The 26,664-nt window shown below is 50.6% G+C and overlaps 2 protein-coding genes across 17 annotated transcripts in view; one reads left to right on the top strand and one right to left on the bottom strand.

Moving 5' to 3' along the window:
- The first annotated feature begins 3,875 nt into the window (after nucleotides 1–3,875).
- Nucleotides 3,876–13,300, top strand: CERS2 (ceramide synthase 2). 5 transcript variants are annotated; one of them, XM_045479118.1, is made up of 11 exons: nucleotides 3,876–3,997; nucleotides 9,325–9,498; nucleotides 9,961–10,078; nucleotides 10,278–10,396; nucleotides 10,610–10,667; nucleotides 10,773–10,823; nucleotides 11,043–11,135; nucleotides 11,325–11,453; nucleotides 11,666–11,772; nucleotides 11,880–12,033; nucleotides 12,212–13,300. In XM_045479118.1, exons 2-11 carry the CDS (start codon nucleotides 9,326–9,328, stop codon nucleotides 12,350–12,352), a joined length of 1,143 nt encoding a protein of 380 aa, XP_045335074.1. In that variant the 5' UTR covers nucleotides 3,876–3,997; nucleotide 9,325; the 3' UTR covers nucleotides 12,353–13,300. The 5 variants fall into 5 exon arrangements, with proteins under 5 accessions (XP_045335074.1, XP_045335070.1, XP_045335071.1 ...); XM_045479114.1 differs by lacking the exon at nucleotides 3,876–3,997 and adding an exon at nucleotides 4,246–4,484; XM_045479115.1 differs by lacking the exon at nucleotides 3,876–3,997 and adding an exon at nucleotides 4,373–4,484 and having other exon boundaries at nucleotides 9,282–9,498.
- Nucleotides 13,156–26,664, bottom strand: part of SETDB1 (SET domain bifurcated histone lysine methyltransferase 1) — a 34,356-nt gene continuing 20,847 nt past the window's right edge. For 8 of the 12 annotated variants that reach the window (XM_045479106.1, XM_045479101.1, XM_045479100.1 and 5 more), the window contains 13 exons: nucleotides 26,276–26,405; nucleotides 25,453–25,627; nucleotides 25,212–25,370; nucleotides 23,976–24,602; nucleotides 23,421–23,537; nucleotides 18,117–18,286; nucleotides 16,930–17,558; nucleotides 16,076–16,104; nucleotides 15,534–15,666; nucleotides 15,087–15,252; nucleotides 14,482–14,693; nucleotides 14,117–14,205; nucleotides 13,156–13,997 (listed from right to left, as the gene is read on the bottom strand). In XM_045479106.1, coding sequence (XP_045335062.1) covers nucleotides 13,880–13,997; nucleotides 14,117–14,205; nucleotides 14,482–14,693; nucleotides 15,087–15,252; nucleotides 15,534–15,666; nucleotides 16,076–16,104; nucleotides 16,930–17,558; nucleotides 18,117–18,286; nucleotides 23,421–23,537; nucleotides 23,976–24,602; nucleotides 25,212–25,370; nucleotides 25,453–25,627; nucleotides 26,276–26,405 — 2,754 coding nt within the window. In that variant the 3' untranslated portion in view covers nucleotides 13,156–13,879. The remainder of the gene's footprint in view (nucleotides 13,998–14,116; nucleotides 14,206–14,481; nucleotides 14,694–15,086; nucleotides 15,253–15,533; nucleotides 15,667–16,075; nucleotides 16,105–16,929; nucleotides 17,559–18,116; nucleotides 18,287–23,420; nucleotides 23,538–23,975; nucleotides 24,603–25,211; nucleotides 25,371–25,452; nucleotides 25,628–26,275; nucleotides 26,406–26,664) is intronic. The other 4 variants (XM_045479109.1, XM_045479105.1, XM_045479110.1 and 1 more) reach the window with 1 other exon arrangement.

Here is a 26,664-nt window from a genome sequence, read left to right as displayed (position 1 = left end):
TGATTTTTTTTTTTGACGTTTGTTCATTTTCTTTTTTATTTTATTTTATTTTATTTTATTTATTTTTTATTTTATTATTACTATTTTTTAAATTTTAACTTGTTTTATTACATTTGTTCATTTTCAAGAGACAGAGAGAGTGAGAGGGGAAGGGGCAGAGAGAGGGAGACACAGAATCCAAAGCAGGCTCCAGGATCTGAGCGGTCAGCACAGAGCACAATGGGAGTGAGGCACGGGGCTCGAAGCTACAAACAGTGAGATCATGACCTGAGCCGAAATCTGATACTCAACCGACTGAGCCACTGAGAGGCCCCAAGACAGACTTCTTAGACTAGAATTCCAGTCTGCTGTGTGACCTGGGCAATTATTTCAACCCTTCTGTGCTTGGTTTCCTCATTGTTGAAACAAGAGGTAATAATAGTGTTTATATTATAAGCTATTGTGAGAATTAAATAAATACATATAGAGCACTTTAGAAGAGGGCTGCTGCACAAAGCAGTAGGTACACATGTCAAAATGTTAACCAATACATAACAATAAATATTGAGGGGCGCCTGGGTGGCTCAGTCGGTTGGGTGTCCGACTTCGGCTCAGGTCATGATCTCACAGCTCGCTCGTGGGTTCGAGCCCCACGTCACGCTCTGTGCTCAGAGCCTGGAGCCTGCTTCAGATTCTGTGTTGCCCTTTCTCTCTGCCCCTCCCCTGTTCACACTCTGTGCCTCTCTCTCTCTCAAAAATAAATAAACATTTAAAAAACAATAAATATTGCTATAATGTTATTTTATAATGGTAACTGTTTTTGTTAACTTGTCTCCCTTAGGAGTCCAGTCTTGGCTCTCTTCTGCAACTTCTATCTTGCCAATCTTCAATCTGGCCACAGGAGGGCATTAGAAGCCACCGGGAGCCGGGAGCCCCCTAGTGGCCACTAGAGGTCTCCAAGGCACTGGCTCCGCCCACAGATCTCCAGGGGCTCCGTTTGCTCACTTGTTGGGAAGTGGAGTCTCTGGAGGACACCAGGTTCCTAGGTGGACTTGGTGGGCAGGCAGGATCAGAAGAAGAGCCTCCAGCAGACACCGGCACCCCCCCCCCCCCCGCACACTCTGAGACCTCAATACACTTGCAGGAGACTTCCTAGTCTGGGTTACCACCATACAGTGGCTTTACAGCTCTGGTCCCATGTCTTTGACCTTCTCTACCCTTCTCTGCCCATGTGTCTCTTCTGGGCACATGTTCCAAGTAGGCTTAGAGGAAGATGAAGGGAGAGAGAGGGCTTTTGTTTCCCCAGTCCAAAATTCTGCAAGGGATTCCTGGCAGTTGAGCAAGGCTGAACCCCATATTTGAAGAAAGCAGGCCAAACCCAAGCCGCATGGTGGAAGAGCAGTCCTCGTGGCCCAGAAGTTCAAGGAGGGAGTGTGTGAAATGCATTTACAACTGCTCCACTGAAACTTGCTGGAATCTCACTCCTTTGGTCCTGGCGTTTTGTTTTGTTCAATTCCAGGGTCAGATGGATGTTGTTTTTAGATTTACTAACCACTTTTCACCCCCATGCTCTCAACTTTTAGAATTTCAGAGAGGAGGGGTTGTTGGAGGTGATTAGCCTACCCCCCTCTTGTTACTGATTCAGGAGGTGGAGTGACTTCCCAAGGGCCATGGCTTGGAACAAGATTCAGGTCTCCCAACTCCTCCTGTGTTTTCTTCATCACTTAGATGAGGGCATGGCTGATTTGGGGCCCCTCTTAGTGGAATATATAGGGGATAAGCAGTAATATATAGAGACTCAGCTGTTGACTCATGAATATTGGTTCAACTCCAACTCCATATTGCTTTTCTGCAAAATCCTTGCATTGCATAATTTCAGAACACATAGAAATTCCTCCTAGTTATTTTTCCTCTTGTTATGAAACCTTTTCTCCCCAGAACTCCTGGCACCTGAATTCCTCTGCTTACATGGTGGCCACGCTCTACTCCTTTACCCAAATAGGCTTCTGTGTTGCACAAGCCAGTCTGACCTGGGTCAGGTTGACTTTCTTCGACTGGAGTCCATGTCTCTTCTTTCCTAGAAGCCTGCCCAGATACTTAAATCCCAGGCCGAAGGCTTGGTGTCCTCTGCCCCAGGACACCTCACCAGCCCATATAGAGGAAGTGAGTCACATCAGGGCAGGCAGCTTGGGGCACTGTGGGTGTGGCCATGTCTGCCCTGGGCACTGGGGGATGGGTCAGAAAGGTAGTGATCAAAATCTCCTGGTCCAGTCAAGGCAGGAGTGTGTGTGCTCCCGCTCTGTTGACCAGACGGGGTAACATCATTCTAATGCTGCCCACAGCCACTGCCCCCTCCTCCATCCACCTTCTCATTTGTTTCCTGGGGGAGTGATACACCCTCTTATCTTTATTTCTCAGGCCTTGACTATCCAACTCCTGCCCCCAAACTTCCCCTGCCCACTGCTATCTTAAAAAGGTTCAACGGTCTTCGGTCCTCTGAGCAATCATTTAAACCGTCTTGTGCCTGGCGGGGGTGGGGGGCACCTGGGTGGCTCAGTTGGTTGAGTGTTGGACTCTTGATGTCCCCGCTGGGGTCATGATCCCTGGGTTGTGGGTTGGAGCTCCGCATAGGGCTCTGCGCTGAGTGTGGAGCCTGCTTAGGATTCTCTCACTTCCTCTGCCCTTCTACCCCACTCACACGCCCTCTCTCTCTCTCTCTAAAATAAATAAAAAAAAGTCTTGTAGGCACCTTTGGAGAAACATGGCATCTAGGAAAACTGCTTGAGAAAAGGGTTCAGAAGCTACAGAAAGGGAACCAAATAGTACAAGGTGTGAGGAAGTAGAGAGGCACCCAAAGGTTAGCTGGAGCCCAAACAAGAGACACTGCACCCAGCTGGAAAAGGGCCTGTGGGTGTGTAGCACAGAGGAATCTGGGGAGGACTCTCAAGAAAGGTAGAGGGAATTCTGGATTGGAAGGCAGAGGGAGAGGGTACAGGGAGGTAAAAAGATGTAAGCGGTAAGGGTCAGGGAGGAATTCAGCCTGGGGCAAAGGAAGACAGGGCTGGAGGGCTTGCTGGGATCTGGAAAATCAGGCAGGCCTGGGCTAAAAAACTGCAGAAGAGCCCACTGGGGGCTGGTTCGGTGAGAGGTGGGCCAGGGGTTGGGCCGATAGTTCTCATTTCTCCAGTGGTAGGAATTCGCTGAGGGTCCTACTGCAAAGAGCAAATGAATAAATAGCTTCGAAATCAGCCCCTGCTTCCACAAGTCTCCAAGACAGAGCCTCAGGTGAGGGCCAAGCTCTCAACTGGAATAGGTGGGAGGCCACTCTCCTTCCTAGCACAGCTGTTAAAACACCCGAACTTGACTAGATAAACCATGAACAAAATTATTGTCAGAGGTTCTAACTGTGATAATATAAAAGCACCAACATTTCACCAAGGTAAAAACTAAACCAAACCAAACGAAGTTACCTCTAGTGGCTCAAACTCTAGATCTCTCTTTAAGCAAATCTCTCAACACATCCTAGCCACATTCTGTCCATGCTAGGAGATGGTAGGAGTCAAGGTCAGTTTTCCAGGATAATAAGCATGTGGCATCTTCCTGAAACATCAATTCTACCAGAGCAGGAAGGACATTTTTAAAGCGTGAATCAGGAGAGGGGGAAATGGTGCAGATTGCAAAGTCAAATACATTTTACAAAACAAAAGTTGGAGGTTGGCCCTTTCAGAGCGTCCACTACAGTGGGGTGTGTGTCCACGGGGGGTAGGTTTCACCGCACTTGGGGGGTTTTAAGGCGGGGACGCAGCGGGGGACTTCGTAGGGGCCGCAGGCTCTGTGAGGAATCACCGGCGCCCGCCACCTGGGTCGGCCTGAGGGTCGCGCCGCACTGAGGTGGAGGGGCTCGCTAGAAGCCGAGGCACCTTCCCCCCTCTGCTGCCCAGTGAGGCGGGAGGTGGAAGGTGGCAACTGGTCGGGGGCACCTGGGCTGAGGTCGCCGACCGCAGTCGGGAGCCGGCAGGTGCGGGTTCGCGGGCATCTCGCGGGTCTGCCCCCCGAGGGGAGAGCCCAGCGCGGCCGCCGGGCCCGCACCTGCCTCCCCTGCTCGGGGGCTGCTCCGGGGTGCGGCGACCGCAGCGGGCACGGGTCCGAGGGCCGAGGAAGAGGCGGCGGGAGCGGGGCTGGGCGCAGAGGCCCGGGCCCCGCCGCCCGCTCTCCCTCCCCGCCCCTGCCCCTGCCGTCGCCGGGCCGCAGGCCCACGCCCAGTCTCCCGGTTCCTGGGCCGCCCGCGGCCTTGCTCTCCGGCGCTGGGCTCGGACGCAGCCGTGCAGGGCTCGGCGGGAGGAGGAGGAAGGAGGGAGGGAGCGAGCGGGCGGGCAGGCGGAAGGGGGAGGAGAGGAGCGAGCCGAGCCAGTCCGGAGGGGGGGGGGTGCGGAGCTCGGACGCCCGGAGACACGGAGCAGCGGCTCCCGGCCCGGCCAGCCCCGCGACGCCGCTGCCGCCGCCGAGTGAGTGGGGGACCCTGGCCCGGGAGCCGCAGGCACTGCGCGCAGGGGCGGGGAGCGGCCGCCGAAAAGTTGGGAGAAGTGGGGGCCGTTCCGACGCGGCTCCGCGGAGAGGGCCCTGGCCGCGGAGGGGGCGGGGGGGCGGCCGGGGCAGGGGCACCGGGGCGCGAGCGGGGACGTGCGCGGGGTGCTCATGGCGGCGGCCCCGGGGCGCGGGGGGGGCGCGTGCGCGGGGTGCTCATGGCGGCGGGCCGGGGGCAGGGCGGGCCGGAGCGCCTTGCGGGAGCGGCCGGGCCCCCAGCGCCGCCGGAGGGCAGGCTGGCCGGGTGCCCCGGGCCTGGAGAAGACAGCCCTCCTGGCAACAGGTAGAGGCTGGAGGGAGGCACCCGGAGCCGCTCGCGGAGGGCCCGAGCCGCCGGCGCCCCTTTGTTGGGGAGGAGAGTGTCCCCCCCAGCCCCCCCCCCCGCCCCGGCCTGGCGGCGGGCCCGCGGCCAGGGTAGGAGGGAGACTGGGGGTCGTGCCGACTTTTTCTCGGGCTGGTCCTCAGTGCCGGCTCCGGGAGGGAGGTCAGAGCGTCCATGTGCTTAACGGGAAACAGGAAGGAGTGGCTCTTGCGTCTGCCCCGGCCCCCCAAGGCTAAGGCTCCTATACCGTTATGGGGTGTGTGTGGCAGGGGTGGGGAGGGGGGAAGCTGCCGGTGAAACTGGTTTTCTGGGCCACAGCTTGTTAATTACCGGCCTGGAGGCTCTCTGGCAAGTAGGTTAATGGCAGGTGTGTGGCGCTAATCTTTGGCCTGAGCTTGGGGGTTTCTCTCTCTCCCCAAGCCAGGCCCCTGGCATCAAAACCTGGGCTTAAGTCACTTGAGTTGCTAGACTCAGTAGTCAGGGGGACTCTGGGGACCCTGAGAAATGGAGGAGGGAGCTGAGTCTGGGAAAGCCTCCAGCAGGCAGTCACCCCGCATCGGTGCTGGAAGGGTCGGTGCTGGAAGGGTCGCTGCCCCCATACCAAAGTCCAGATCACCTAATCTAAATGTGGGTGGCCAGCTGCACTTGTGGTGGGGCTCTAGGATAAGGACTTGTCTGCAGCTTTGTGTCTCCGGGCCTGGCCTTAATCATAAAGTGACCTGCACACACACTCTGTTCTAAACAGAGTTCCTTGTCTCCCTTGGCACCCTACAGTCCACTCCCTTCACTGGGGCCTTTGCACGGCTTTCCCCCTGGGAGGGCCGGCCTCCTCTCTCCCCTGTCACTGGCCACAGGCCACTGATTCTTTACAGCACTGCCCGGCTCAGCCTCTTCAACCTGCCTGCCTCTCCCTGCCCCTGGAGGCTGTAGTCACATGCAGTATTTGGGTGTGTTGGGGCCTCTAGCGGGGCAGCTTAGACAAGCTAAATTTGGGGACCTACACTGTGGCCTGGAACAATGACACACCTCCTGTTGGCTTCATCTAGTTCCTGAGGTGCTGTTGCTGCCTGAAAAGAGACTTTTCAACTGGAAGACCATTTGGGTCCTCCCGCTTTTTTTGTAGTCCCTCAAGCCTGTGGGACCCTGTGTTTGTCACTCTCTCCTTTGCTGATCCTGTTTTCCTCAATCATATCTCCAAACTCTAAGAGCCAGAGAGACTTTTCACATTGAGTCGGACATCCCTTCCCCACCAACTCCAACTTTTGCCCTCTAAGCGTTCTGGGTTTACAAGCCCCCATGGGTACCCTCTGCCCCTTTTCATCCATCTCTTGAGTGTGTGGGAGGGGTCAGTCAGAGTTGGGGTAAAGGGTGGGGGTGGGGCAGAGCCCTGTTCAAGTTCCTGGTAATCCAATGCCCATGAAATCCCTGCTCTGCTGGCCCCTTTCCAGCCTGTGCCTCAGAAAGTGGCATCTGTGTCTCTGAGGCAGGTGTGTATGTGTGTGTGCATGTGTATATGTGTGTATGTATGTGAGAGACATACACAGATGCATACACACACTATCATCTCTTCATGTGTGTGTCAGGAGTAAATTCTGTGAGTGGAAAAACATCTGTAGGTGTGATTCCTCCAGCAGAAAGTCAAGTATCTACCCTGAGGGCCAACTTGCTGGAAAAGCAGGGTTGTCTCCCTAGGCCAAGTAGATATCCTGCCTTCTTGGCTTGATGCGCTGGTGCCAAGAAGCCACCAGGGCTGCCTCTGGGAGCAGACTTGTTGCTTCTGTGGGGGTGTGTAAGCAGGGCGCTGGGAGCCCCTGTTGTTCAGCCCCCCCCCCCCCCCCACACCTCCCCCGTGTTGAGTCAGAAGTCCTGACCCTGCTGAATCTGGTGCTTTTCCCTGCTGGGCTAGGCCCAGGGTGGGGAAGGGTGGGCAGGGAGGGGGTAGCATTCCTCTGCTAATGGAAGTCCTAGGCTGGGCCGCAAGGGAGGGCTGTGGTCACAGAAAGACTGAAAGCCAAGTGTGAGAGAGCCCCCATGAATCTGCATCTCTGAGCTCCTGACACACCATATTCTTTGGCTTTCCCTGTTTGGGATGGGAAGGGGATGAGTGCTATCTTTCCTGGGGTTGAGATAGTTGCACTATCCTGGTGATTGCCCTTGACCACTCTCTGACACTTTTTCTGCCAGCTTCCCCAGCTTCTCACTTTCTTTGGAGGGATAGACTGGCAGAAGACATTCCTGGACCCCAGGAGTCAGGGAGAGGGGCCCCACTCCTACCCTCTGGGACCCCAGCCGGCCTTCTGAATCTTTAATCCTCAAAATGTCCCTGACAAGAGAAACTTCCTGCCAGTTTTCACTGACCAGTGTAGGGATGGGGCCCAATCTCCAGGCCTGTCTGTACCTTTGGCTTTAGATCTCAGTGAATGACAAGTTGGGCTCTAAGAGACAGCAGTCAGGGGACATGTCAGGTGTACTTCCCTACCTCCAATCTAGCTAAGCTAAGAATGTGGAAAGGAGGATCCAGAGATGTGCTACCACATCTAGGCCTTTTACCTTGCCCCCTCTCCATTAAATTTTCTCTATCTTTTCTCCGGGATAAAAGTGTGTCGTACACATGGTCGTGTGGGTAAAGTTCCACTATGGATAATTATGTTTAATTTTGTTCAGTTCAAAAAGGTTCCATCTCTTTAACTGATTAAATATTTATTCTGGCTAAGGTGGAGGGGGAAGGGGCAATGAATGCCGTCAGGAGCTGAGGCCTGGAGAGAGAGAGAGAGAGAGAGAGAGAGAGAGAGAGAGAGAATGTGTGTGTGTGTGTGTGTGTGTGAGAGAGAGAGAGAGAATGTGTGTGTGTGTGTGTGTGTGTGTGAGAGAGAGAGAGAGAGAGAGAGAGAGAGAGAGAGAGAGATTGGGGGAAGGTGAAGCTGAAGCTCCTTTATTGTCAGTGCTGACCTCTGATTTCATCTGAGAGCAGTGACCAGGAGTGGGGACAAGAGGGTAAAGTCCTTGAGCTGGAATAATGACCCGTGACAGGCTGAGAGGGATTTCGCAAGTGCTTCTGTGGTGGGTGTGGGCGGAGCTGTTGGAAGAACAGCCGGAGGACCAACCCAGCTCAGCTGAGATCTGATCAGCCTTCAGCCAGTGGCACCAACTGGTGTCCAATTCACAGTGGAGAACAATCTCCCCACTCTCTTCCCTCCCTGGGTGGGAGGAGACCACCTTCCTTCTGTGTCAGCGCTTCATTCCAAGGCCAGCCTGAATACCACCACCTCTCTTCCCTCCTGGGAGGATGAGGGCTGGGAGCCTGGAAACTTCTGCCCTTGCCATCCTGCTGGCGTTCATTGCTGAGTCCCAGGACTGCCAGGTATTGTGTTGGTACCGGCATCACTGACGCTTCAGGACCATCTTGCTCTTAGCTCCAAGCAGCTGCTGTCCCCCTCGGGAGCCACAGACAGTGGCTGTGTAGGATACGTCAAAGGAGGTCTGTATCCTCCCTCATTCTGGTATCCAAGTGGTTGGTCACTACCACCCTGGTGATCCTTTCTCTAACAGTGGAGGAAAAGGTGGGGCGGCGGAGGAAGCAACAGCTTTTATTATCTGAGAGTATTTGTGATGGCTGTTCCCCTGCAGACTAGTTAGGGTTTTATTTTCTAGATGAGCCTTAGGAAGAAATAGTTCCTAGTCCCACCAGATGTCTTGGTCTGCTGTCACCATGGTCTGTTCCCCAATCCCTGATCCTTTGCAGCCTTGCTTTCACTTTATTTCTGAAAAGAGGCTTCAGTTAAGAGTTCTTCAGCCTTATTTGCTGGGATTGGATGTCTCAGCATGGGGTGTTAATCTTGTGTGTGATAGTTTGAGGTCCACTGATTGTCCTGGGGCTCAGCATCCTTTAGGGACATCATTTTGCTTTACTTCGGCCTCTTAATTTTCCCTAGGGACCTGTTACCTGGATGGGTTGTAGGGAAGGAGGAGGTAGGGTTCGCCTCAGCCCTGCAATCTGTTTTCGGGGCTTCCCTGACAGGGAAGCTTCCAGCTGTGGGTTGGCTTGAGGGATGGAGGGGGTAGCTGAAGAGTGGGATGGGGGAGGGTGCCTCCTTTACTCAGATTGTTGGTTACAGCCTCTAGGGCCAGATCCTGCCTGTCCTCCGTGCTGGGGTAGCAACATGACCGGAAGACCCCAAGGTTCTTAGTTCTAGAGAATTGGGACTCCTGGGGGTTGTCAGCATCACCCTTCAGTTGCTAAAAACAGTAAATGTTAGAACTGTAAAGGCACCATGTTGCAGATGAAGAAGCTGATTTGTCCGAGGCCATTGGCCAGGACCAGAATCCAGGGCTTGAATCTCTGTCCCCTTCTCCTTTGTTACACCATGGAAACTTTCATCTCTCTTTTCCCCCATAGCTGCCCCCTGTGATGCCCTCTCCCTTCCCCCCTCCTCACTCAGGATGCTCCAGACCCTGTATGACTACTTCTGGTGGGAACGGCTGTGGCTGCCTGTGAACTTAACCTGGGCTGATCTAGAAGACCGGGATGGACGTGTCTATGCCAAAGCCTCAGACCTCTACATCACACTACCCCTGGCCTTGCTCTTCCTCATCGTTCGATACTTCTTTGAGCTGTGAGCATACTGCCCCTACCCCCATGCCTTCCTTGGCTACCAGACACAGTGAAATTTCTCGCACTTCAAGTCCATCTCTTGCTGTTTAATTGGTGCTGGGTCCCGCTCTTCTGGCCACCCCAATCCCTGCCTACTGTGCGCCCCCCCCCCACTGATCCCTGCCTACTGTGTGCCCCCCACTAAAGGCAGCATTGTCTTCCTGAGGGTTCAGCACCCCCAGGCCCTCTCCTTCAATGGTCGTTTGTTCTCCCCCTCCCCGCTCCCGCCCGGTCACTTGTGAACACAGGCAGCTTTGTCAGCTCTGGGCAGCCCATGGAGGCCAGAGAGAGGGTTGCTGGGAAACTGAGGCCCAGGATAAAGTTGCCTGAGCTTGCAGTCCTTTCCCCTCCCAGTGTAGGGGCTACTGAGACACTGAGGTGCTTCCAGAGAGCCAGACACTTCTCACTCCTATCCCTTCCTCAGTTACGTGGCCACCCCACTGGCTGCCCTCCTGAACATAAAGGAGAAAACTCGGCTGCGGGCACCTCCCAACCCCACCTTGGAGCATTTCTACCTGACCAGTGGCAAGCAGCCCAAACAGGTTTGAGCCGCAGACCCCAGCCTGGCAGTCACTGGGTGCTAAGGGGGGGAGGGCAGGGGGAGGGGGCAGGCTGCAGGGCCAACCCTGGTGGGTGAAGAGAGGAGAGGGCAGGGGTGCCGACCTAGCTTCTCACTGGGAGAGGAAGGGAGGGTGGGGGAGCCGAAGCCGAATGGTGATGGGGCTTCCTCACGACACCCAGGCAGAGGTAGAGCTCCTGTCACGGCAGAGCGGGCTCTCTGGCCGCCAGGTAGAGCGCTGGTTCCGGCGCCGCCGCAACCAGGACCGGCCCAGTCTCCTCAAGAAGTTCCGAGAAGCCAGGTAGGGGAGGCTGGGGCAGGAGAAGCTGGGCGGCAGAGGAAGTTCTGATGTATCTTGCTGGGAGGGGTGGGCCATGGCCCTGTGCGGGGAGAGGCTGTACCTAGGTGAGCAGGTGAATTTGGTTATTAATGATATTGAGAGGATATCTGGGGGCACTTGGGGGTGGCTGGAGGGCTATGCCACTCTTCCAGTCCTTTCTGCTTCCTCTTGCAGCTGGAGATTCACCTTTTATCTGATCGCTTTCATTGCTGGCATGGCCGTCATTGTGGATGTGAGTGGGGATTAATGGGAGGTGGGAGTAGGCTCTCTAGCAAGGTGGGATGAGGCCACAGAACTTGGGTCCCTCCTCTTTTAACCTCTCACTGTCTCTCTGCAGAAACCCTGGTTCTATGACATGAAGAAGGTTTGGGAGGGATATCCCATACAGGTATGAAATGGGGTCCTGACTCATTGTATAGCATCAAGGTAGGACAGGACTAGGACACACACGCCCTCGTGAAGAGAGGATCTCTGGAACACATGGCAGAAGGCACTGGAGTCGTGGTGCTAAAGCACTTTGGGCTAGAAGGGCTGGGTTTGGACAGGTGAGACTCTTGGGACCTGCTGCTCCAGGGCCCCTTACCTTTCTTTCTCTCCACTCTCCCAGAGCACCATCCCTTCCCAGTATTGGTACTACATGATTGAACTTTCTTTCTACTGGTCCCTGCTCTTCAGCATTGCCTCTGATGTCAAGCGTAAGGTGGGTCAGGGAGCTGTGCCATTAAGCCTAAAGAACCAAGATAAAACCCTGGGAGGAAGAGCCCCCGCTTTGATTTCTGGGTATTTGGATGGAGCTGTGGGTTGAGGGGCACAAAGGGGAAGGGGAGGTAGGAATAGTGGGGGCTGGGGAACAGTTAATAGTGCCCTGAAGCCTGCATCTTTCCTTCAGGATTTCAAGGAACAGATCATCCACCACGTGGCTACCATCATCCTCATCAGCTTCTCCTGGTTTGCCAATTACATCCGAGCAGGGACTCTGATCATGGCTCTTCATGACTCTTCTGACTACTTGCTAGAGGTCAGGCTTCCTGGGCCATTTCTTCAAACCTAGAGACTCTGGTGCAGGTTCTCCCTTCCCTCTCCCTTTTTTGCAAGGGGGGGTGGTGGTGGTGGTGGTGGTGGTGGTGACGTTCCTGGGACCAAGGAAGCGGGGGGCACAGAGCCAGCATGTGTATGAACATATATGGGAGAGTCAGGAGCCTGTGATGATGGATGGGGCTATCTATGCAGTCGGCCAAGATGTTTAACTATGCGGGATGGAAAAACACCTGCAACAACATCTTCATCGTCTTCGCCATTGTCTTCATCATCACCCGACTGGTCATCCTGCCCTTCTGGTGAGTAGGAGGCCAGAGGACACTCCTGTCCTCGAGGAATCAGGAGTCTTGCCTCTCCCTGCCCCCTCCTCTGTGTGTTTACAATTCCCTCTACTTTCCCGCTGCAGGATCTTGCACTGCACCGTGGTGTACCCACTGGAGCTCTACCCCGCCTTCTTTGGCTACTACTTCTTTAATTCCATGATGGGAGTGCTACAGCTGCTACATGTCTTCTGGGCCTACTTCATTCTGCGCATGGCCCACAAGTTCATAACTGGAAAGGTGAATGCTCTGTAGGCCCCACTACCTTCAACTCTAGAAACCGCCCAAACTCCCTCCCGTACCAGCAACCTGCTAAGAGACTACTGTGGGGCCCTGGGTAAAGCAGGACAAGCCTGCTGAGAGAGGCATTTCTTGGGGGTTTGAGGACAGCGCGTAACCCTTCTTATCCCTTCCACAGCTGGTAGAAGATGAACGCAGTGACCCGGAAGAAACCGAGAGCTCAGAGGGGGAGGAGGCTATAGCAGGGGGAGGAGCAAAGAGCCGGCCACTAGCCAACGGCCACCCTGTCGTCAGTAACAACCATCGTAAGAATGACTGAACCATTGTCCCTGCTGCCCCTCAGATTAATGCATAAAGCCAAGGAACTAGTCCTTCCTCCCCACAGGGCCACTTTGAGCCCTGGGGGCTGGGGAAGGGGGCTGGGAAGCAGAAAGCAAGGAGAAAGTTCTTCTGTGTCCCAGCCCCCTGCTTCTTTGTCACCCAGTTGCCTTTAAACCAAATTCGAACCAGCCAATCCCCAGGTAGAGGGGAGGCTGGTACATCCTTTGTTAGAAGGGGACGGACTTCTTTTCCTCTCTTTTTTTCAAGGTGTACTGTTGTTTTTGAGGCCCTTCCTCAGCTCTGGGGGTGGGGGTTACAACTCACATTCCTTATTCTTCAGAATTTGGCCCCAGCTGTTTGCCTCTGACCCCCTGACCTCCAGAGCCAGGGTCGTGCCTTACTGTGCCACCTGTGGGCCTCATTCTGCCAAAGATGGACCAAGGCTCACCTTTCTAGGCTCCCTAACTTGGGCCAGAAACCAAAGCTGAGCTTTTACTTTTTTCCCTCCAAAGACACAAATAAATTGAGTGTAGGAGGGTACATATGACCCCTGCCCTACCTCTGCCAAAAAGGAGGAGCCACACTGGGACTGTTCGGCCGGTCTACGTGTCACTTCTCTGCCAGCTCTCTCTAGTCACAGGTCCAAGATCTTACTGCCTCCTTTCTCTGGCCTCTTTCCCTAGGCTAGCTGGTTTGGAATAGAATGGCAACTAGTTCTAATTTTTATTTATTAAACATTCGGTGTTTTGGTTTTCAAGCCAGAATTACAGCTAGCACCTGGCATTTGAGCAGAGGGACCACTTCAGACCAAAATGTACTGTTAATGGTGTTTTGTTTTTTTTTTTTAATTAAAATATATTAAAGATGAAAACATGGCAACAAGTGTCTGAGACTAGCAGGAACTGCGAAGGGGGATCAACTAAATAAACTAAGGTAGTCTTCCTCATGGTTATGTGATGTTTTCATTTTTAAATTTCATATGGCAAATAAGAAAAAGCCAAGGTAGGGAGGGTAAGAGATTAATGACAGCTGCACCTTGGGAAGGGTGGGGGGGAAACAGTGCTGTTCCAGACAGACCCAGAGCTAGAAGTGTGGGGACTGAGAAAGAGAAATCAAATCACAATCTTAGTTTTAACATCTTGTTAAAAGACGTTCAAGAAACCATACAAATGAAGGATAGTAAACGCACAGCCCTCATTCCAGGAATAAAGTCTGTCAGAAGCATGGACACTTGAACACACACAGGCTGGGAGGGAGGAGTAACAGGAGGACCGACGGATGTCAGGCCCAGTTGGTGTGGTGACCTCTCCCCACCCCTGGCGCTTCAGGAGGTGGAGGAGGGACCTTGCCTGCTAGCACCACATTGGAAGGGACCTCCTGATCCAGAGCCCCCATTTCTACCTACTAGGAGCCGGGGGAGGGGCGCGACTGGAGGCAGGGTCAGAGTCGGAGAGTCAGGAAGACCCAGTTCCTGAGGAAAGGATGCTTTGGGAAGGGTTCAGGACGTTGAGAAGAAGGCTGTCCTCTAAAGAAGCCGCCCCCTGCATTCAATGGCCCCGCAGCAGCACAGCAGCTCCTTGCCTTCCACACTGCCCACCTCATAGTTGTAGTCCCAAGTCAGCTCGGTCCCGGCCCGGATCCTCCTGGACAGGAAGGAAGGGACAGGTCCGGTGAAGGCAGCCCATCACCAGGTGCACGCGGCGCTGGAGCACAGACAGAATGCTGCTCTTCCCTCCCACCCCCCTCCCTGATCCCCTCTTACTTGCTGGCAAAGAAGGCCACCCAGGGGAAGCGAAGATCGTGAGTGTCCACAAAGACATTCTGGACAAACAGGTTGGGGCTGCAGCTGTGCTGTGGGTTTAAGGACAGGATGCATAAGAAACGAGGAAACAGAACCTGGCTTTGTGGGGTAAGCAGGAGTTGGATAAAATATGCCATGTGCTCCTCCCTATCACAGTGGAGTTTTGAAAGAAAGCTACCTCTTTAAGATGCTCGAGATCAAGAATTGCTGACAAGAAAGGGTGGGTTTACACAGTTAAAAGAACTGTTCTTTTGTTAAAAGAACAAAAAATTTGACGATGGTACGATAATCCAGCATCTAGAGGTGAGGGGGAGGGGGGGTCTCACATTGAGGTAGCGGCCCAGGTTGCCTTCGAGCTTGGCGTCAATGATGTAGCAAGACTCCTCCCCATCGTAGAACTGGCGTGTGTTCTTACGGACAGGTGCGCTCTCCCCCTTTTCCACGGATGCCATGTTGGTTGATTTAATGGCAATCCCATGGGTTGACTTAAGAGCAAAGCCCCGGGTTGATTTTACTGCCACCTGGCGCTTTGTTGGACCTGGACAGGAAGGAGAACGGGCTTAGGCCCTATCCCATTTCCCGACATTCTACTCCCCGCCCCCCCCCCCCCCCCCCGCCCCCGTTTCCATCCCACCCACTGCACTGCAGGAATACCGGTTAGCTGGGCCCTTGGGGCAAAGATCCTAACTGGCAGTTTTTTCAAGCAGGATTACATCTGTTGGGTAAAGCTGAGAGGAACGAGTAGGGAAGTGGAAAGGAGAGAGGAAGGGGATGCGTCGAACAGTTGAGCTGGGAGTCAGAAAACCCTCCCAGACATGTGTCAACTCTTAAGATCTGAATTTTTTCCTCCTACTTCCTTAGCTTCCTTAAAAAAGCCTCTATCCCAACTTTCCGATCATTCCTTCCTACCACCCCCAACATTCTAGACTACCAGACATGTTCTTCTTGTCCTCAAAGTCATCTGCTTCAGAGCCAGAGGAGATGGTCTGGATATCATCGCTGTCCACTGCTGTGGCTGAAGTCTGGCCGGTGGTAGGCTTCCGGCTGGTCCCACTTTCCCCCTCGCTTTCTGTGCTGCTGGACAGTGTTAAGACATCCTGGAAAACAGAAGAGTGAGAAGAAAGAAGAGTAAATGGTGAGGACCCACTCAAGTTCTCGCTCTTCCTATGGTCAGGCAGGAAGAGGCTAAGACTACAGCAAGAGAAAGACTAGACGCTGGGCAAAGAAAGACAAGGCAGGAAGTCACAGCCAAAGAAATAAGAAGGGATATACTGGGAATTATCATCAAGGACCTGAGGAGGTGAGGGGAATATTCCTCAGACTCAGCGCCAAACACAAGGCTGGGGGGAGGTACAGCTTGAGGAACAAGGTCACTTACATCAGCGTTGGACTGAGCAGAGGCCATGAGTCGTCGGCTCTGATGCATACTAGTCTTACTAGGTGGGCGGCGAAGTCCTTCAAGTTTCATGGGAGAAGGATTGTAACCATAATTTCGAGAGCTTTCAGTGATTCTAAAGGGAGGGGAAGGAATAAGAGGGGATCAGATTACTGGCTGTTTCTTAGGCTTTTTTTTTTTAACATTTATTTATTTTTTTAAGAGAAAGAGAAAGAGCACGAGTGGGGGAGGGCAGAGAGAGAGGGAGACACAGAATCTGAAGCAGGCTCCAGGCTTTGAGCTGTCAGTGCAGGGCCTGATGCGGGGCTCAAACCCACAAACCATGAGATCATGACTTGAGCTGAAGTCGGACGCTTACCCGACTGAGCCACCCAGGTGCCCCTTTAAAAAAAAATTTTTTTTTTTTAACATTTATCCATTTTTTTTAAGAGAGAGAGACTGAACATGAGTGGGAGAGGGCAGGCTTCTTTTACAGGCTTGAGAGAAGACAGATTTGGAAACAGGTCAGAAACAGCAGCACTTACAAGGACATCTTGTTTCGGTCATCGGGGTCCTGGAAAAGAGCAAGTGAAGGGTTAGATGTTTTCATGGCGCTGGGTGACAGATCCAACAATCAGAGTTCATCTCAAATGACCTCCAAAGACATAGGCCAGTGAGAAGTACACTAAAGAGATTCCTCTGCAGCTCAACAGTAACAATTGTGTTCTCATCAGGACACCCCCTGAGAAGGGTTCTCTAAACCTTCCCAATGACAGACCATAACACACTCAAGGCAAACACCATGGGCAGATTTTACAAGGACAAGAGTATTAAAAATACATCTATAATCAATTCTTGGTTTTTAACTCTAACAAAAAACAGCAATGTTGTAGGTAACTTGACATAACACTAAGTTAAAAAAAAAAATTACTTATAAATCCTTTACTTCGGAATGAACCAAGATACTTTCGCCCCCCAGCAGATTGATTTAAAAAATAATTTGGTTCTTGGGTGCCTGGGTGGCTCAGTCAGTTGGGCGTCCGACTTCAGCTCAGGCCATGATCTCACAGCCCAGTCCGTGGGCTCGAGCCCCGTGTCGGGCTCTGTGCTGACAGCTCAGAGCCTGCTTCAAACTGTCTCCCTCTCTCTCTGTCCCTCCCCCATTCGTGCTCTATCTCTCTCAAAAATAAACATTAAAAAATAAAAATAAAAAAATAATAATTCGGTTCTTTAAGCACCAGGAATGTGTTGGGTACAGGGGGAAGATAATCAGGTTTGCCACAGAAATAAACATCCAATAAATGATCTACACGTGAAGAATCAGTGTGCCATGTCAAGTTGTTCCATTACCAAAGTTCTACAAAAGCTCCCGCTCTGAGAGTCTTCTGCCACCACTTACCTCTTTCTTGGCCTGCTTGAGATCTCCCTCATCCTTGAAGCCCAGCCCTGAGGTGGAGGCCTTCTCAGCCTCCCCTCTGCCTCCCCCAGCCCGGCCTTCCCCACCTTCGCTAGTCTTGAAGGATGAACGGCTATCAGAGTCAGCAAAGCCACCTTCACTGACACTATTGCAGCTCAACCATGAGGCCACCTTATTCTTGGGTGTCTCTTCAGAGGAAGGCGGATTGCAGCCACCCCCAGGGATCGCTGGAGGGACAGGAATATGGGGGGGCCCAAGGTCTGGGGGGCGGGAGTCCTTGGAAGCCGTCTCAGACAGTCCGTTCTCCTTTTGGCCCCGGGTCTGCCTCCGGGTAGCATAGCTGCGCCACACAGAGCTGGTACTGAAGTCCTCATCTTTACAGAAGTTATCATCAGAACTGTCGTCATTGGACTCTTCGGGATCCTCTGTACCGCTGTTGCCATCTTCCTGGTCCTTCAAGTCCACCCCGCTGCTGTCGGACGAACAGGGGGCATCACTCTCATATCCTTCCTTGAAGTTCTCCACACTCTCGATATGGTCCAGATTGGCAAAGTACTCATCACCCATCTCCAGGCCCTCCTTGTCTGCAAAGTCATCTGTCAGGATCTTGCCTGGGAATGAAGAGAATTAAAGGCCTTCTAGGGTTATGAGGATCTTTTAGAGAGTGTAGGGGTCCTTCCCACAATACCTAGCCCAGCAGCACACAGTCAAAAACACCTCCATCATGGGCTCTCCCTTGTCTCTGACGATGCCCTCCTCCTTGGGGTTGTCACGAGAGGCTGGGAAGCTTTACTCTGGTTTCAAATCCTGCCCTCTCTACCATCCCTTTCTGCCTCTTCACTTGGTTTACCAAAAGGGTGTCTGCAGCTATGCTGAAAGACTCTGGGTGGAGGAGGGTGATGTGGGATAAAATGACGTACTGGACTCTGCTCCCACATCCCTCGTCTGAAAAATCATCTGTCCACTTTTACCCCTTTTCTTGCTTGTCCTTCTGTCCCTCCCTGGTCCACCCCAACAGGCACATCACTTGTCATGTTCTTTACAGAAGAAAATCATGGCCTCCTCTTACTCCCAAGTTCTCGTGTCAAGCATTTTATTCTCATTCACCCTCTCTCTGATTCAATTCCCCGTGGTGTCCTAACCCCTGGGGCAACTCTTTCATCACCAACCTGCATAAATACAGACGAAGGATCCTTTGGCAATGTCATCCAAGCAGCGAATACCCCAGCCCTTGTTCTGTGTCTTGAATAGCTGTAGCCGAACCTGGAGTCCGTGCTGCACCAACCGGTTTGTGCACATGTTTGGGTCACATTTACAACGTTTGTTACACTCATAAACTCTGGGAGGAAGTTACAATAAAATCAGTCATAACGTGATCACTAGAACATCCACGCAGTCCTGTTAATTGTAACAGAACTGTTACGACTCTTGAGGTATCATCACTTATTAGGTAATGATCTAAGTGAGTGAATTTACTGAACTGTTTATGCTCTTTGATTCATCTGGGAATATAGCCCAAGGAAGTAATTCAGAACAGGGGAAGGTGATTTATACAGGTATTTATGGCACTAGTAACAGTGAATACCAGAATGTCTACTGCCTGGAGAAAAGCCAAGCAAACTGATGTGAATACAGGTTAAGAGCCATTAAAATCAGTAGACAGGCGGGGCACCTGGGTGGCTCAGTCAGTTAAGTGTCCGACTTTGGCTCAGGTCATGATCTCCACAGCTTGTGAGTTTGAGCCCTGCATCAGGCTCTGTGCTGACAACTCAGAGCCCAGAGCCTGCTTCAGATTCTGTATCTCCCTCTCTCTGGCCCTCCCTTGCTCACGCTCACTCTCTCTCAAAAATAAACATTAAAAAAAACATCAGTAGATAAGCTACATCAATGTGCAGAAATAGATATATAAAATAAAGATATGTGAGGAAAGCGGAAACCAGTATGACAGATCCTGAAAGAGACTAAAGAGAAGGAGTTGGAACAAACGTTCACGGGGCTCTTCTGATAAAGCTGATTTTCATTCTTTTATTTCATGAACATTTACTAAACACCAAGAGCTGTGCTACATACTGCAAACCTGACAATGGAAAAAAAAATCACAATCTTTCCTCTCAAGGAGCTCATATTCTATCAAGTTTAAGGAAGTGCACAGTTTATTTAAAAAATAAACTACTGAAGTTAGTACCAATTTTTCTGCTCCATCTACTTTGCTCAGTGTTAGGATTTTATTTTCTTGATAAGGAGATTTAAGGGAAACATCTACTTTTGGCAAGATGACACCAGTATAATTACAGAGGTGATGACATTAGTCCTATCCCTTTGGACAAAGATGGTAAGAACAACTTCTGGTCACTGAACATTTACTTTGCGTTTGGCATTATGCTTTACATACTCTATCCTACTCTATCCTTAAAGCAGCCCTATAAGAGTGTTACATTTTTAACTTAAAAAATTAACTACAAAGTGGGGCGCCTGGCCAGCTCAGTTGGCAGAGCACACAACTCAATCCTGGGGATGTGATTTTGAGCCCACACTGGGTATAGACGCCACTTAAAAAAACAAACAAACAAAAAACCTACAAAAGCATAATATACACAGAAGTACCCAACTGTTCATGTACATGTTTACAGCTCAATGAATCTTCACAAACTGAACATACCATGTCACTAGCAACTTATCAAGAAACAACTTTGTTAGGTCCCTTAAAACCTCAGTGGGGATGGGGGTGTTCATGGTCTTATCCTCTGTTCACACCTAATAAAACAAGATCAGCTAAGAATGGAAAAGTGAGGATTTGGACTTAGGTCTAAATCACCACCATAGGAAACTTTCAGAGTAGCTACACTGAATATCATTCAACAAAATTTGAGTGATTACTATGTGCCAGGCCCTGGGTAAGCTGGCTACATGGTGAACAAGACCGGTCCCCATCCTCGTGGAGCTTACGTGCTAAAGGGAAAAAACAGAAAAGCAAGTCAAAACATAAATGAAAGCAGCCCAGCTGGTATAAAGAATACAAACAGGGTGCTCAACGAGAGAATTAAGGGAGTGAAAACGACCTAGTTTTAGAGTGACCAAGAAAGGTCTCTTTTGAGGAGGTGCGATTAAAGCCGAGAGCTCAAGGTTAAAGAAGATAACCATGCAAAGAACAGAGGGCGGATGGCAAGCAGAGGGCACAGCATGTACAAAGGCCCTTGAGGTAGGCTGGCACACACTGGGCAGACTGGATCCAGGAACTAAAGAGTATCAGTGTGGCTGGAACAATTTTGGAGGGAGAGAGATACGAAGGGGCCAGATAGCACAGGGTCTTGTGACCCAAGATTAACAGTTAGAATGAAATCTACAGCACAATGGGAAGCTATTAAAGTTTCAGGCAGGGAAGTGATTATTTGTGGTTATATGAAAATATTGTTATGAAACATTTCAAACAGGAAAAAAGATACAATGAACGTTCATCTACTGCCCAGCATTAGCAAATCTAAACATCACTGGAAGATTCAAATGTTTTGATTATAATTAAAACATACATGATACAGTGATGCAGCTAAAGCTAATTAACTGTCTTTTCCTTTGCTTCATTTGCAATTTGCATTCAGCACGAATTCATCTGACTTCCCTGGTAGCCTCGGTCTCCTGCGAAGATGCTCAGACATACCAGGTTTCCTACCAAACCCATCTTCCCAGAGCTTCCCTCCCAGCTGGGGCTGCCCTGCTCACACTGGCCGCGGTGTCCAGGACACGGGTGTCAGCCTGGAAGCCCCCTTCACTCCACCGTCTGTGGGATTCCCCCTCAATCCTCTTTTGAGGTAGAGCCTCTCTTTCCTGGATCAGCATGCTTTCTTCTCTCGACTTTCCCCCTTATTTTGGCAAACAATTCCAGTAACTTTCTGAGAAAGGGAATAATGGACAATTTTGAGGTATTTCATGTCTAAAAAATGCCTTTAGCTTACTTTCACACTTAAAACTGCTGGCCTGGAGTTTAGAACTCTAGGTTAGAAATAATTTCCCCTTAGAATTCTGAAAAGAGTCCTTAATTTCCATCTAGCTCCCAATGTCATTTTGAGAAGGCTGAAGATATTCTGAGTCTTTATTTTTGTGGTCTACTTCTCTTCTCTAGAAGCTTTTAGGACTTCTTTTGTCTTCAGTGTTCCGTGGACACAATGATTACATTTTATTATCCTGTGTTTTAGTGGGGCTCTGTTTTCATCCTTTATGCCGGGACGTGACCGGCATTTTCCATTTGGAAACATTTCCCATTTTCTACTATGTGAAAATTTCTGAATTACTTCATTGATGTTTTTCTTCTCCTGTTCTGTTAATTATGTATCCTGAACACAGGTTTGTTAGTTTCCATGTTCACATATAACCATTTTACCAAGTCTTACCCCACTCTTTCATTGTCTTCCTCTTTCCCTTACATGCTGGCTTCACCTCCTCTGCTCAGTCTTTAGTTAGAGGGCCCAGGGCTTATCTCTTCTGTTATCAATATTCTCTCTGGGTGAACTCATCCAGGCTTTATGTACCACCCCTGTGTTCAGGATTCCGAATTCTTTTTTTTTTTTTTTTTCAACGTTTTTATTTATTTTTGGGACAGAGAGAGACAGAGCATGAACGGGGGAGGGGCAGAGAGAGAGGGAGACACAGAATCGGAAACAGGCTCCAGGCTCTGAGCCATCAGCCCAGAGCCCGACGCGGGCTCGAACTCCCGGACCGCGAGATCGTGACCTGGCTGAAGTCGGACGCTTAACCGACTGCGCCACCCAGGCGCCCCCGAATTCTTTTTTTTAATGTTTTTTTTTTTTTGAGAGAGAGACACACACAAAGTGTGAGTGGGGGAGGGGCAGAGGGCGATAGAGGGAGACACAAGAATCCGAGAGATCCAAAGCAGGCTCCAGGCTCCGAGCGGTCAGCACAGAGCCCGACTCGGGGCTTGAACTCACAAATGGTGAGATCATGACCTGACCGAAGTTGGACACTTAACAGGCTGAGCCACCCAGGTGCCCGATTCCTAATTCTTTATGTCCAGCCCTTATGCTTCTCTCCGGAAACCTCACTGCCTTCCTGACATTTCTCCTTGGATTGCCTAGAAGGCACCGCAAACACAACACGGCCAAAAGATGAGTTTCAACCAGATTACCACTCCCCTAGCCTTCTATCTTAATAAAAAGCACCAACACCCACTTTGTTGCCCCACTATAAAGTTTAGAGGACTTGTCCTGGATTCTGCTGCTTCCCTCCCAGTCCAGTCAATCTATCAAGTTCTGGAGCTCTATGTCCAAATGCATCCCAAATCTACCCTCTTTTTTAAAAAAAATGTTTGTTTCTTTATTTCGAGGGGGGAGAAGAGGAGTAGAGAGAGAGGGAGAGCAAGAATCCCAAGCAGGCTCTGCACTGTCAGAGCAGAGACCAACGTGGGGTCGAACCCACAAACCGTGAGCTCGTGACCTAAACCGAGATCAAGAGTCAGATGCTTAACTGAGTCACACAGGCCTCCATCAAATCTACCCTCTTTCGTCTCCACTGCCACGTGTACTCTAGTAAAGCCCCAGCAACCACTGCTTCTCACCTGTATTCCCATAATTATCTCCTAAGTGGACTTCCTAATTTTACTTTTGCTGCCCTAAGCCCTAGTCTCTATACAGAAGCCATAGTAACCTTCAAAAGGCAGATGGAATCAGGGCGCCTTGGTGGCTCAGTCAGCTAAGCATCCGACTGCTGATATCAGCTCGGGTGATGATCTTGCTGTTGTGAGATCAAGCCCCTCACTGGGCTCTATGCACTGGGTGTGGAGCCTGCTTGGGATTCTCTCTCTGCCCCTCCCCTGTTCTCTCGCTCTCAAAATAAAATTTAAAACAAACATTAAAAAAAAAAGGCAGATGGCATCATTTGCCTGCTTAAAATTCTCAAACAACTTCCTAGCGCACCATGAATTTGGTTCTAATTTTTTTTTTTTTTAATATTTATTCATTTTTGAGAGTGAGAGGGACAGACCATGAGCAGGGGAGGGGCAGAGAAAGAGGGAGACACAATCTGAAGCCGGCTCCAGGCTCTGGGCTGTCAGCACAGGGCCCGACGCGGGGCTCGAACTCACAGACTGTGAGATCATGACCTGAGCTGAAGTCGGACACTTAACCGACTGAGCCACCCAGGCGCCCCGGTTCTAATTTTTATTCTGATATACAAAAGTCCTATATAATCAGGTCTCTGCTTACTTCTCTCTGAACAGATCTCACTTCCCAGAGTAACTGCAGTCTGTTAGGATATACACACACTATGAAGTTAAGATCATCTTTAACTGCAATTGCTAGATTCTATTCAATCTTATGTCTTCATTTCAAGGAAAGTCTGAGGAAGAAACGTGTTGGAAATTCAGTAAATAAGGTTCAACTGATAAAATACCTGGTTTCGGTTACTCTATTTTTGGTTCCAATGTTTAGAAATGTCTCTGAAGTGCTTTGCTTTCCCCTACTTACCCTGTGGGCAGACACTCTTCTAGTCTCTTGTACTGGTAGCCAGAATTAGGGTTGATCTGGCCGCCCGGGGTACAGGCTGTGGCCTGGATAGTTAGCTGATGACAGGCACACTTGGACCTGAGTAAGACAGAAGGGGACAATGGCTAGAGCCGTGAGGCTTCCTTTAGAGGTAGGAAGTACTACAGAAGCACAGGGAGGTGGTAGTGAAGTTTCCTTTTCTTCTGTCATACATGTAAATGAATAAGGAAAAGACAGGAAAACACAGTAGAGTGAGAATAAGACAAAATGAAACCAATGGCAATTGAAAGCACGATGGGAGGGACACAAAGGAAAAAGGAGAATCAGAGAAAGAAACAAACACAGGACACAGGTACCCAGGGTCATGCAATGGGGGCCAAGTTAGACTCCAGCCTTCCCGGCAGAAGCTCCAGCTAAGGGAGGAAGTAAAGGGGTGGGGGGGGAAGGAATGCAGATATAAGACAAAGGAAGAGATGGAGAGAAAAGGCAAAGATAATGAAGTTGGGGACAGGGCCAGCAATTACCCTCCCAACTCACTTGTCACGGCACCCATCCTTGCAGTCACAGCCGACCAGAAATTCTGGGCCTGTGTTAATGAAAACACCCTTGCCAGGGATTCGTTCCTTACTATAGGCCACCTGGGGTGGGGGGGTTGTGTCAATCTCATTGACACAGGATAGGGGGACATCTTCCTTCCCATAGGTGATGTCCAGAATGTAGTAAAAAGGCTTATAGGGCTGAAACTTGCGGTCCACAAGAACATACGGATCCAAACAGAACATCTCCAGGAAGAGGAAGTCACAGCCAGTCTCAAAAAGATAGCGTTCAATCTCCTGCATTGTCCGAAGGCAGAGGCCACAGGGTGTCTTATAGATCACGTGAAAGCCCATCTTGCGGTTAACTCGGCGACGGGCTGTCATCCGCCGGAAGTCATAGAGCAGCGGGACCAGCAGTGGGTTCTTGCCCCGGTACTGTGCACTTCTCATAGGTCTAACTCGAGACAGACACGTATAGCTGCACACATGAGGTAAATAGAAGAGCTTCTCCATGGGGGCACGGTAGGAGGGCTCCGCTGGGGCCCGTTCTAACATGCCATGGAAGGCTGGGGGCACGGGAGGTGCTGGGGGCGCTGCTGGGGCAGAGGCTGTTGGGCCTAAAGGTGATCTGCAAATGACACGCAAGAGATCAGGTAAGACAGCAACAGGACCTCCCTGCTGCGTACGGACCCCTGAAGCTGGCTAACCCATTTGTCTCCCAAACAGCTGTGCTCTTGAAGCTGTCAGGTTTCCCATCGCTTCACCAGACCTGGACAATGAAGGGCCCCGGTTACTCCTCACTGACTGAGAATATCTCTACCTCAACAGTGCACCTTTTTTCCTAACACGTTTTTGGCCTGTGAATTATGGAAGTAGAGTCTAGTCTTCTACCAATGCTTTTTCCCCTTTTGTGTGTCCTACAGATATCTTTACTAATTCCTGTGATTCAAAGAAAGAGGCAATAGTGATCCCTTTCTATTGTACCAATGATGATGCCACATTCAGTGACAAGTTTTAACAAATGACTTTCTAGTGATTCCTTATTTCTTGGCACTTAGTTCCTAATTCAATTATTTTATATTCTGTTTCTTGGAAACTTTCCAGGTTAAAGCTTTCAAGTTCAAACTCCTCACCATTATAACCTTAACTAAGCACCCTGGAGCCAAGTAACGTCTCCATACAGTGACCATCTAGTCCACACTGCCACCTCCCCACAGAGAGCCTGGGAGTTTCTCACCTATATGTCTGGTTGCTCCCAGGTTTCCCAGCAGGAACATTTTCACTGAGTGCAGGAGATGTAGGGGAGGAATGACCAGAGCCCACAGATCCTGGTCGGAAGGATGTGCTCTTTTTGGCTACCTGCTTCCGAGATTGGGCAAGCTGACTTTCCAAGCTGCTAGGAGATCAGACATCATACAGTAAAGGATATGGAAATGCAATATGGAAGAAACTAGCAAATAAGAAAAAATGTCACTCACTCATTGTCACCTGCCTGCGGGGACACAGGGGGAGCAGGGGGGGCAGGGGGAGCAGGGGGGGCAGGGGGAGCAGGAGGGGCTGTAGGCTGTGGGGGCTCCGTTGGCTTGAACTGGGTCCCAGTACTGGTCAGATCCTGGGTGTACTGGACCACAGGGCCTTTGCTCCTCACAGCACCTATATAGGAAAAAGGTATTGACCACTGAAGATGACAGCTGCGTCATATATATTCATGCACACATGTTCTCAGTTTACATAATGTGAAAAAGTAGCAACATTCTGAGTGTTAAGACCCTCGGTTCTCATGATTTACACCAAAGAGTGAAAATACTGGCATAGGCTGGCTTTGACTCAAGTAATACTTTATTTTCCTGCCCCAAATGATTTACGTTAGTAATTACGTTACACTTTAGTGAAAGCTTATAAAAACATATTCTTTGATCAACTCATGTTATCAGGAAAACTCAACCAGAAAGTATGCCAGGAACATGTGAAAACAAAAGCGCTTTTGGCTTTAAAAAAAGTCCATGGATAACATACAAAGCAGTTATCCTCGTGTGGACAACAAGGGCAACTACTACCACCTCTACTCCTAACCTAAGCCAGTCGTTTCAGATCTGTATGGGGTCGTTTAGAAAGAATCAGAGCCACGGCGTATGGGGGCAGCACCACAAACCCATCGCCACAACTGGAAACAACTCAGGGCACAGGTCCTGTTTCCAGGGAGTCACTAGTGTCATGCTGGTAAACAAAGAACAGCTTTTGTGTGTAACCTCCTTTGCTTTCGTCCATTTCTTTCCTCCCCCAGGGTCCTTCAGGACATACCCATATTTGGACGTGTCCTGAGCGGTCCCCCTTGCTTCTTCTCTAGTGCGGAGGCTGAGGAGGTCTTCATGCTGAACATGGGCTCTAGCCGTGTGGAGCCTCGATAGATCCATTCGCATCTTTTGTCATCCTAGGGGATCAGGAGGAGTGAAGGATAAGGGAAACGGGTTAAAGGCTAGAATCTATCCTGCCATCTGTGGAGAATACGCCTCCATGTGCCTCCTTGAAGGAAATCTCTCTGATGAGTCCCCAATTCCCTATCTAGTCAATAAACTTATGTTCCAGGCTCCATGACAGCCATCATACACTCCTTAGGAAATTACGGGAGAGACAGGTGTTTATAATGACTCTACGAAGCGTGACAAGGATCGTAAGGCCTTAGGAACAAA

Source organism: Leopardus geoffroyi, chromosome C1 (assembly GCF_018350155.1).
Source record: "Leopardus geoffroyi isolate Oge1 chromosome C1, O.geoffroyi_Oge1_pat1.0, whole genome shotgun sequence".
NCBI lineage: Eukaryota > Metazoa > Chordata > Mammalia > Carnivora > Felidae > Leopardus > Leopardus geoffroyi.
This window is presented reverse-complemented; position numbering and strand designations above follow the sequence as displayed.

Excerpts from the sequence above, each read along its gene's own strand:
- CERS2 (XM_045479118.1), top strand. The coding sequence starts at position 9,326 with ATGCTCCAGACCCTGTATGACTACTTCTGGTGGGAACGGCTGTGGCTG. Across the intron at positions 9,499-9,960 it reads GTTCGATACTTCTTTGAGCT|TTACGTGGCCACCCCACTGG; the intron begins GTGAGCATACTG and ends TCCCTTCCTCAG. Across the intron at positions 12,034-12,211 it reads ACAAGTTCATAACTGGAAAG|CTGGTAGAAGATGAACGCAG; the intron begins GTGAATGCTCTG and ends TCCCTTCCACAG.